Source organism: Strix uralensis, chromosome 2 (genome assembly GCF_047716275.1).
Source record: "Strix uralensis isolate ZFMK-TIS-50842 chromosome 2, bStrUra1, whole genome shotgun sequence".
Lineage (NCBI taxonomy): Eukaryota > Metazoa > Chordata > Aves > Strigiformes > Strigidae > Strix > Strix uralensis.
In genome coordinates, this window is record NC_133973.1 from 2,036,584 (window position 1) to 2,047,006 (window position 10,423).

The 10,423-nt window shown below is 44.1% G+C and overlaps 1 protein-coding gene across 5 annotated transcripts; it reads right to left on the reverse strand.

The window, feature by feature from the left end:
• Positions 1-1,112: 1,112 nt before the first annotated feature.
• LOC141940057 (uncharacterized) lies at positions 1,113-10,423 on the reverse strand. 5 transcript variants are annotated; one of them, XM_074860832.1, is made up of 5 exons: positions 10,406-10,423; positions 9,492-9,587; positions 5,283-5,726; positions 2,388-2,528; positions 1,245-1,862 (listed from the first exon to the last, which is right to left on the reverse strand). In XM_074860832.1, exons 2-5 carry the CDS (start codon positions 9,556-9,558, stop codon positions 1,804-1,806), a joined length of 711 nt encoding a protein of 236 aa, XP_074716933.1. In that variant the 5' UTR covers positions 9,559-9,587; positions 10,406-10,423; the 3' UTR covers positions 1,245-1,803. The 5 variants fall into 5 exon arrangements, with proteins under 5 accessions (XP_074716930.1, XP_074716929.1, XP_074716933.1 ...); XM_074860829.1 differs by lacking the exons at positions 1,245-1,862; positions 10,406-10,423 and adding an exon at positions 1,113-1,229 and having other exon boundaries at positions 9,492-9,659; XM_074860828.1 differs by lacking the exons at positions 1,245-1,862; positions 10,406-10,423 and adding an exon at positions 1,113-1,234 and having other exon boundaries at positions 9,492-9,657.

The following is a 10,423-nucleotide window of genomic DNA, read 5'->3' on the forward strand; positions in this document are numbered from 1 at the left end:
AAAAGATACACCAACCTTTGAAGATCTGAGGCATACCAGTCTGAAGTAGAGTGACTCATTTAATTTTCCTGGACCTGCAGGAGGAGAGGGAACACCAAAGAGGGAGGATGTCTCCTTATTCCTTGTTTGTGCTCAGAGGAGTTCTGCTTCCTACCAGAAGGAAAAGCAGAGTCTGGCCCAAGGCAGGGCTCCACCTTTTCTTTTGTGTGTGTGTGTGTGTTTTTTCTTAGCTTATACAGCCAGCTGTCTTATCCCTCATGTTCCTGCCTCACAGCACCAGAGACACTTCTGAGGTGTCTTCAAAGGTAAATGGAGTTACATCGGTCTATTGCTGTGGCAAAGCCAGCAAGGGTCTCTGACTTCTACTTACTAGTAGGCACACCCATACTTTGCAAAAGAACATATTCCTCAGCTGCTACACATGCTTCAGAGCTGATACGCTGCTCTCCTATATGCACAGGAGATGCTCTCCTATACTGGTGTATCCCCCAGTCACTGACCGCCTGGGAATCAATTATTGTCATGTCAGGAAACAGGGGCTATGGAGAACATTAGTCATGTCAAGCAAATCTTTCATAGCTCCTTTTTTTTTAAGGGTACTGGAGGCTTTTATTAAAACACTATGTCTCCTTCTGTCAAGAGTAAAACAAAATCCCATTCTTCCAGCTATGTTCAAATGGGCCTTCTTTGCCTCTTTGTTCCAAGCTTGTAGGCTGGAGCAAGACAACAGGACAGGAGCCTCTATACTGAGAGGCGCAGCCAGACGAGAGCCACAGTTGCACCCCGAGAAGTCACAGATTTGATTTCCTCGGGTGGGTGTCAGCAGCTGGGGAGCTGAGGGGCCTGGGCAGGTCAGGCTCCTTCTGTCTCTCCTGAAGCACAGCTGACAAACTTTGAGTATGAAAAATAAGAAGTAATGGCAGGGAAAGACCCAATGTACCTCATCAAGAGTCTAGATTCAGAGACTAAGTGGGGGTTTGGCAGGTGACAACACAGATTTCTTCCCAGAAGGCTATTTTATTCCTTGCTGCAGGAGGATGCCCCTGTGGCTGTCAAAGCTGCAGGAAAAAGAGACAGGCTAACAAAAATAAAAATGCCAAAGGCAACATGTATAAAAGCAAAGGCTTTTATTCCGTCTAGAGCTCCACTTTTGGCTTACAGGGCATCAGAAGTTGTTCCACCTGTAGGCTTCGCATCTTCCAGCGACTCCTGTAACGCTGCACCTCAAGCTACGCTGAGCAAGACGGAAAGGAGAGGGAGAGAGTGAGCGACAGACACCGAGTTAGTCCAACACAAGAAACTCTTCAAGGCTTTCTGGCAAGTAAAGTTGTGAGCTCTGTTCATGCAGAGGGATGCAAAGGGATGGTGCTGTGTGGGCAGCATCAGTTTAGGGGTGCGGCTGGAAGATTCCCCCCGGTAAGCGGGGCAGAGCCCCTGGCCGTCTGCCTGTCCCCGCCAGCATGGCCATCGGGTGGCGGCAGCGCTCCAGCGAACGGCAAGAGCAGCTCTGCCTTCATCCCTTCAGGCAGGGTTTTTTTGGTTTTTTTTTGTTTTTTTTTTTTCCAGCAGACCGAGAAAGATTTTTTGAGTGCCGGGAGACGAGGTGCAAATCACACGGCTCCCCACTGAAAGCCAAAAGTCTGCTGAGCTCGGTCTGAAGCGCAGATCACATCTTGGGTCGCACAAAATGGGAATGAAGCTTGTCTCCAAATCCAGCCTCCAGTGTCAGTCTACTCTAATGAGCCCGGCTGACAGAGCTGGAAAAAGCAGGCCAGCTTTCGGGTACATCAGCCTCTTCTCGGGTCATTTCTTTGGCTCATGTGTGATGAAAACGTCTAGTTTTCCCAACTCGATCAGCTGATCTAATAAAATATATTACTGGGCTTTACAAACCACACCTCACACATACACTTCAGCCATCATAGGCTTTCTGTACACGAGTATTACAAGAATACAGATGTAAGCATGAATTGGTGGGAGGAAGACCCATCCTTCAGCATAAACCCAAAAGTACCAAAGGACACCCAGGGCTTTGTTAAAAGAAGCAGCAGCATCTCACTGAACAACTCTTTGCCAAAAGTGGCAATTAAAGAAGATCCTATCGTTTTGTTCACAGGTAACTCATTAGGCCCATGTATGAAGCTCTGCCCAACATAAACAAAGAACTATTTGAAAAAGAGATGGAATATAGGGCCAGCCCTGTGAGAGTTTCATCCACACTGCTTATTTCCTGAATCAGATCCCATGTCTGACCAGAGGTAAGTAAATGGCCAATTCCTTCTTAAATTAAAAAAAAAAAAAAAAAAAAAAAAAAAGTAGCTTTGGAAATAGGTGATTGGATTCATCTTCCAAGCAAGGGACTCCAGGTTTTTGTTTGTGTTCCTTACCTCGGCGAGAGCCTTGTCTCATGCAGAGCACGCACCTCCTCAGCTGCGGGGTGAAAACAATGATCAGAACCACTATGCCCCCGATACCAGCTGCCACAACCCCAATGATTGTTCCAATGGATTCTTCTATACCAAACAATCCTGGGGAAGAAGGGAAGGCAGAGAGAGTAAGATAAGAAGTTGTCCAGGCAAGTATATGCAATGCAGCCAGCACATTTTCTGCAGATGAAGCTACTGTGATATTGATTATGTCGATGTCTTGTCTGACATGAAATCATGGGCTTCTACAGGGGAGAGGTGTATTGCACTACAGAGCTATTGATTTTTTTTTCATTCCTATGTAGGAAGCTGCTATGCTTTCTGGGGATTTAGAGACAGGACAGCCCCATCTCCCTGGCAATGTCTCTTAACAGCTGGATGCTATGCGATGGCAAGAGGTGCTGCTGCCTGAATTAATGGGACTTATGCCTGTACGCTTGTCCTGGTTTAACCAGGATAGGGTTAAGTTTCCCCAGCAGTGGGGGGGAGCTCTAGCCGGGTTATTCAGATACCATGCGGACGTCACATCCTGGCAGGTCACATTTTTCCTGGCAGGGAGCACGGTGGTGCACTCGTGGTTTTGTACATCGTGCTTCAAACTGCTGTATTTGGTAGCTATTTTTCTCTGTTCATTGCTATCACTATTACTGTTATTGTTATTGTTGTTGTTGGTTGTGTTGCTATTGCACTGTTGTATTAAACCTTTCCTTATTTCAGTCTTGGGGCTTTGTATTTCACTCCCTTTGTGGGGGAGGGGCAGCGGCCGCGTGGTCTCAGACCCCGGCAGGGGCTAAACCACCACAATGCTTTATTTTCAAATGGAAAAAAATACTCTGACAATTTTGAGAAAGTCATCAGTCTCCCTGATCTCCAAAGGACACAGCACCAGAGGGTGAGCAGAGCTCCACTGAGGTTCTTTCTCTGATTTGTTGCTCTTTGGGACTGTTGCACAGCAGAGATGGGATGATCCCATTTTCTTTGAGATAAGAGCACATTGGCATTGTGGCTTTATTATTTGTTGGGGCTGAAGGATGATTCAGGAAGAGCCTTTGGTCAGGTGAGTGCAGTAGGATGGGCTGTTACAAGGGTTATGGGATGCAGCATGGAGAGCATCTGCCTTGTAGCTTCAAGTCTGCTGAAGTACGAATGTCTCTTTAGAGAGAGGGAAACTGGCTGGGCGATGGCACACCACTGATCTGATCAGATTTTAAGTGACTGCCTCATGCTCATGGTAGTCGTTTTGCCACGTGACTCACACAGAAAAGGTCATAAAAGAATGATTAAAAGCCTTCCAGTTTTATCCGCAATTACAGTATGATCAGGCATTCACTACGTATATCTATGTGGTTATATTTAAGCTTCACTGAAAAATGTATGGTTTTGCTACCATATTCACAGGCAGATTTCCAAGCATCGGGCCAGCCGTTCACAGCAGCAGCCACTACTCTGTGCTGCCCAGACGAATGGATGGACATCCAGGAAAGCAGCTGTAGCTCACCAGTAAAAAACCCACTCCCTGCTCCCGCATACTGGGAGGTATCCGGTAGTTTAAATCCATTTGTGGGGCTGCTCGCTTCATCAGGAAAGTGAGGGTAATGAAGGTGCTGTAGAACCATTACTCACCTTATTCCAAAATACATGTCATTTGCTTCCTTGTAATGGAGAAGTTAACAGAGTCAGCTAATTTCTCTTTTTAATTTTAGAGAAGTTTTTGGACAGTCTGGATTTGTGGCACGTAACGTTTCTTTATGAATTGTATTTCTTATGTTCTCTTGTCCCTTTAATTCAGGCATAGTGCAGAAATGATATAGTTCATCCTCTCAGGAACACAGAAAGGCAATTACACAGGCCGGGGTGCAGACACTGCAAGAGTAACCTGTGCTACTGAGACTGTGAGATGAAGCTCACGGGAGACCTCATTAGACACATCACCAAGCCTTTGCAGCAGGACACGGTTTTCTTGCCTTAGTGCTACGGTTTAAACTGAGTAGTTTTATAAAAATTAGTAATGGAAGAACTCAGGCTCAAGAGGGCAAAGGCTTAGTGAATCTCGGTGAGCTGTAAGCTTTGGTAACGAATAAGGGGAAAATGGCACTTGCATAATTTACTCTTGACACAGAAGGTGCTATTTTTTGTTAATTAGATAATAAGATAATACACCTTCTGATGTGTTGATATGCTGGGACTGGAACACATTTAGCCTACATAGAAAGGAAAACTGCTTTGACATTTCCAGCTGATAAAGGCAAAGCAAGTTATCTCCTTACTTAATATGCCTAGTGTCTATTGGTGAGGCTAAGAAAACATAGCATGGCACTTTTAATGCTACTTTGATTTTAATGTGAATGAAGTCAAGCAGGAATGATACAATGTGACCCTCGTGTTTATTGTGGGATTACGTATGTCATCCAGGGTTAAGGAAAGAATATGCAAGTTAGTGGGCTGGAGAGAAATAATGTCAAAAAAAAAGGAGTTTGGAGCTGTTCCCTGAGCTGGTATCTTGACACCTGTCACTCACGGGGGTTCTGTCAAACAGAGCTGTGAGTACAAGAGAACTTGTCTGACTGTTTCATCCTTGGCACTGACTTTGATTTTAATGATAAAATTATTCCTTCTTTTTTGGTTGTAAATGCCCCTCCTTATAATAGTACCTGTGTGACTGTTTATAGAGGCAAGCAAATCAAAATTAGCTGGCCTAATGAAAATAATGAGAAATACTATAGAGCAATCACAATCCATGACACCAGGCCCTAACTGCTAGAGGCCAAACAGGCCAACTTCTCTCTTTCTGCAAGTGTGTAGACCAGCTTTGGAGGAGAAAGAAGGAGAAAAGAAGTAAATAACATCAAATATTACCCAGAGCCCTCCTGATCCTGAGCTTTGTGCCATCTCCTGTCACCACCTTCCCGTCCGGAAGTGTAACCTCACAGAAATAAATACCGTGGTCACTGGTTGTCACATTGAGGATCACCAGGGAGGCATCCCCTTGGGACAAGTCTCCACTCATGAAAATCCTGGAGTTATTTGGCAAGACGGTCACATTTTTTTCAAGCAGGTCCATCTGCCCCTTTTCATCTTCTTTGTACCACTTCACCGACAGATCAGGCAGGGAGGGACGTCGTGGACTGCTAAAGTGGCAGTTTAAGATCACATTTTCACCCTCTTTGGCTTTTTCCTTGGCTGGTGTTTGAGTCACCAAAAGGTGCCACGGCTCGGGTGTTGTCAACAACGAAGGCTGTGCTGTTATATGAGTTACAGCTGCATTCTCCTTGCTTGCACCACCACCACTAACACCAACATCTGTACCAGGAAAAAGAAAGAAGAGGAGGGCTGAGGGTGATAGGATGATAAACCTTCCAGCTGCTCCCGACCTCCAACCAGCACAAAGAATGCCTCCTGCAACTAGGACTTGAGAGCACTCACTATTATGATAATAGGGATTTTTTTTCCGTAGTTCCTGCTTAGATTACGTTCATGTGTACAGACAGGTCTTTTCCTGATCCTCAGTTCCTTTCTACTGCCATACTAGAGGAAGATTAATGCCATTGCTCAATGCCTTTGGTGAAATTTAGAGCCCATTCAGCCACATTTCCACCTGGAACATTCACCTCTTTCTTCCCACCCCAAAAAGTCTCGGGATCTGATGTTCCTGCCTCAACTACTTTTGAGGCAAAGCAAAAAAGGTACGTACCCTTACACACAGGCAGCTCTGTTCTGACAAATACAGTGAATATGTGCACATCCTAATGCAACTGCCTGCATCCAAAAACATAATGTGACCTTCTTAGAAGTTTTGGCACGCGCTTTCAGTTTCAGAATAGGAAATCTTGAAATTGTGGGAAGAATCTCCATTGCCAGAGCCTGAACCCCCCGCAGATCCTATCTGTGACATGGGGGGTGGCACCTTAGTATTCTGTGGGCATCGATACTGAGGGTGACATGTATTCTCTGTGAAGGGACCACATTGTCCTGCTACCCTTTGTTAGAAAAATAAGGACAACATGCCTGTAGTAGAGGATTAAACCTGCCTTCTCTCACTCAGCTGCTAATCATAGTATCAAACAGCCTTGAGCTAAGAGTAGTGTGAGTGGATCTCATTTCTGGAAACAAGCCTGGGCTCAGAAGATGAGAGGAATAGTTGCTATCTCAAAAATGAGGGAAAAACAAACTCTTAAAAATAAGCCAACGGCTGTCACCAAGAAAGAGTTCAGACCAATTTTTCGAAAAGTTTCTTCTGTTGTTTTATTTTCTTCTTTTTTTTTTTTTTTAAATTTTCTTTGAGATAGTCTCCCTTCGTACTAGTGGGTGCTCTCTCAAGGACTGCAGACCATTCCACAATGAAGGTCTTGATTTTCCATTGTCTTGAGTCTTTCAGTGCCATCCAAAGGGTGCGAAACTCTATTGTCTGAAAGCTTCACAATGACAACAGCCTGTCTAAGCTCAGGGACAAATGTCTCAAGGCAGTGGAAAACCAAACTTCTTGATGATTGGTTTGAGAGTTACTGGAATGGCTCCTCCCGGCATGCTTGTCCACAAAATCGCAGTTGTATTCATAGTTATTATTATTTATGACTCGTGTGGGAGTAGCACTGACAATTTCTGTCAGACAGCAGGGCCCTGTTGTTCTAGGTGCCTTATAAAAGGATGGGGTATAGAGCTTACGGTTTAAATATCAGATGAGAGGTAACTCATGGATGCAAAAATAGAGAAATTATAAGATGGCTATGAAACTAGGCAACAACAAAGCATGTGAAAAACCTTCAGAGCTGCTTGGTGCTCTGTGCTTTTACCTCAAAGTGAAAATTTTGGCCTTGTGTTTGGAACACTGATCTACGGGAATTGGATGCCTGAGAATTACGTACCCAAATATTATTGTGGTTTTGGATCCAGTCCCCTAAAATGAGTAGTCCTTATTAAAGATACTGGATGAGATATTATCCTCACGTTCATACACAATCTTACCAATGAGACACTGCAGCTTCTCGGGAGAATCTGAGATCCAGATTTTCACTTTCCAGTTACATAACAATGTATTGATGCAGCAGCCATAAAAGTTTAATTATCTTGGCAAAGTTGAAAGTATCAATGAAGTACAAAGTATAGTTGAAATAATTGACTAAGTCGATGGGAGCTTGACATATTACAGTCTCTGTGCATCAAATATTCTGATGTGATATATTTGATTATTTGTTAGAGTGAATTTGAGCAGTTTCATTATGAGTACTCTTTTAAAATCTCTGTTCATTAACCATTATCTCCATGGGATACTGCTGCTTTAGCTAAAGCAGTGCTACTGCTACCTTGTTTTTCTTCTCCTTGAATTTCTTCTCCACTACAAGTATTCCAGCATTTCATTCCATACGCACCCCCTGCAACACAACTGTAGTTTTTATTCCTTTTGGTGATGTAAAAGGTATCATTTTTACACAGACACTTAGTGACATAGAGAACAGAACTGAGCAGGAACAATGTGCTTTGATGTTGCCTCTGTTCATCATGGGTTTTGTTTGCACCTCCTGTCATGAAATAACTGGCCTTGTCATCTGTGTTATCCCACATCTTTGAGTCAATACAAATCATGTAACTTAAAGCTAATTAGAAAAATCAAAACTTAGGAAGAGTAGGCTGTATTGTTTTGCCCCAGCTCTGTTTGGGGGTTTCACTGAGGTCACAGCACAGCATCTATTTTTCCTTCTTCCTTTCTTTCATTCTTTCTTTCTTTTTCTTTTCTAAGGTTGTAAAACTGGAACATACTAGTTCACTGGTATTCAAATAAACAATGCCCTTATCATATTGGCATCTGGGAGCATAGCATGCCAAATGCCTTGTTGACTCTGCTTCAAAGCTCTTTTTAAGTCAATCACTTCATTAGCAGAGTGATGTGTAGGCCCTCTGCCATGCGGGTTGCAGGGCTCAATCCCCGATGGAGAGGAATGCAAGGCTTTTTGGTGAAAGCACTTGAGCTAGACAGAGTACAGAGAAATACAGCATAGATGACCTTGTCTTGACCTGGAAAAATGATTAGATGATCTAATAGGTCATTGTCATATGAAGTCGGCAGTTCACGGCCAGTTTTCAACCACGTGGGGAGAAAGCTCTCTGGGACTCCCTGCAATATGACAATGTGCTCCACATTTGCCAGGACTAATAGGGCACCTACTAAGCCATCAGCCTTCCCTTTACGTAATCTGCAGGTTGATACTTTCCCATGTAAGGTCATGTCGTTGGCTCTGAATGAGAAATACGCAAGGCAGGCTAGAGGAGGTGGGGTGCCAAAAAGAAAGAATAAAATACACCTGTGCTCTCTTCCAGTCCTGGAGCCTCTAACTTATTCTTTGGTGCCTGGAGTAAAACCAAGCAGCCCTGCAAGCTGCTTCTGCCAGCTGCCAACAGCATTGGGGAAACAAAATGGTGGCTGAAGGTCAGTGCAAAATTTGACCTTTCTGGTTGAGCCTCCTCTCCTTTGTTCACACTTGGTAGATGGAGAAGAGGCTGAGGTCAAATAGGACTTGAATTCCAACCCACATAAAAATCCTCTCATGCTGGAATGACCGTCTTTCAGATGGTTTTGTTGGCTTTAGAGCTCAACTTCACACTCAAGCTGGTGCCATGAGGGTGCTATAGAAGCCGTATCCAGTTCCCAGTTTTCTATGATTAAATGATCAATGACTGCACATTGCTCATGTTAATTTATATGTCTTTTGCCCTGGGCTGAGGTTGGCTTTCACAAATGGATATGAATAACTACCTTGTGACAATAACCGGTTGCTAATACATCAGAGAACCAAAATAGAAACGAAGCTCTAGCAATGATGATACACAGTCCTTCTTCTTGAAAAAGACAGGCAAATATACTCTTTCTGAACATTTCTATTAGCTAAACAGGAATGCATCTATAAAGAAAAGCATGTTTTAATGCCATGTACACTAGATACAGTTTTCCTGCATCCTGAGGAAGACCACAGCGGAAAGTTGCTTTTTGAAAAAAAAGAAGAGAACCTCTCAAGCCTAACTTTAGGAATAAGCTATATTTCTTCTAATTGAGGAAGGTGGTTTAGTACTCACCCATCAGCAAGAAGAGGAGGAATGAAGACACTGCAGATCTATAGAGCTTCCCTATGTGCTGGCTCATAGTTGCTGAAGTATATGGCCTCACTGTCTCTCCCTCCCGTAATATCGGAAAAAAAAAAAAAGTGTGTGTTATTGCAACAGGACCTCGCATTCTGCCCAGTGAATGTCACACTTACTAAAGTTACCACAGCTTCGAGCTCACAGAGCTCTGCCTGCTGCCTGGCTGACAGCCATGTTTGAAGTGACAACAATGAGTTCCCGGGGGCTGTTCTGGTCTCTCCCAGAGAAGATGCCGAAAATGCTCTGAGAGCAGAGGGAAGATAATCTGTTGTTTTTCACTTTGGCCTTGTATAAACCAGAACTTTGGGCTGAGTACAGAATATCCAGATACGCAAAAGGAGACCTCTCTTCTGCTGAACCCCTCCCTAGTGGAGGTGAGAAGAGAAAGTACTGGCTTGATTTTCTGAGCAGCCAGACTCCTATTGTCCTAATTCACCATGAAAGGAAGTTCTAGGAATTCAGCATCTTTGTGGCTATATGCCCATGGTGTTTATAAGTAAAATGTATTCCCCAAAGTATTTTTTTCCAGTGCAGAGCAAACCCTTCTTCACCAAAAGTTGATTACTTAAACTTCATTTAATTAAAGCTCATCTATGCCACCAGGGTGGAGGGGGAAACTGCTAAAGCGGGTGGCCTATCTGCAAAACTGGCAGGTGAGCTCTGGAACGGAAAGTGTGGGTTTACACCAAGGTACATACACAGCACTGCCTTGTAGAAAGAGCTCCAGCAGCCCCGAACCCTCACCTGTAGCACCCAGCTCTGCCAGCAGTGCTACCGCTGTGGCAAGCACATGCCACTCTCGTTGGCTGCCTGACTCCTTTTCCCTCAGATGTGGGATTAGGGATTACAGCACACCTTTCCAGAAG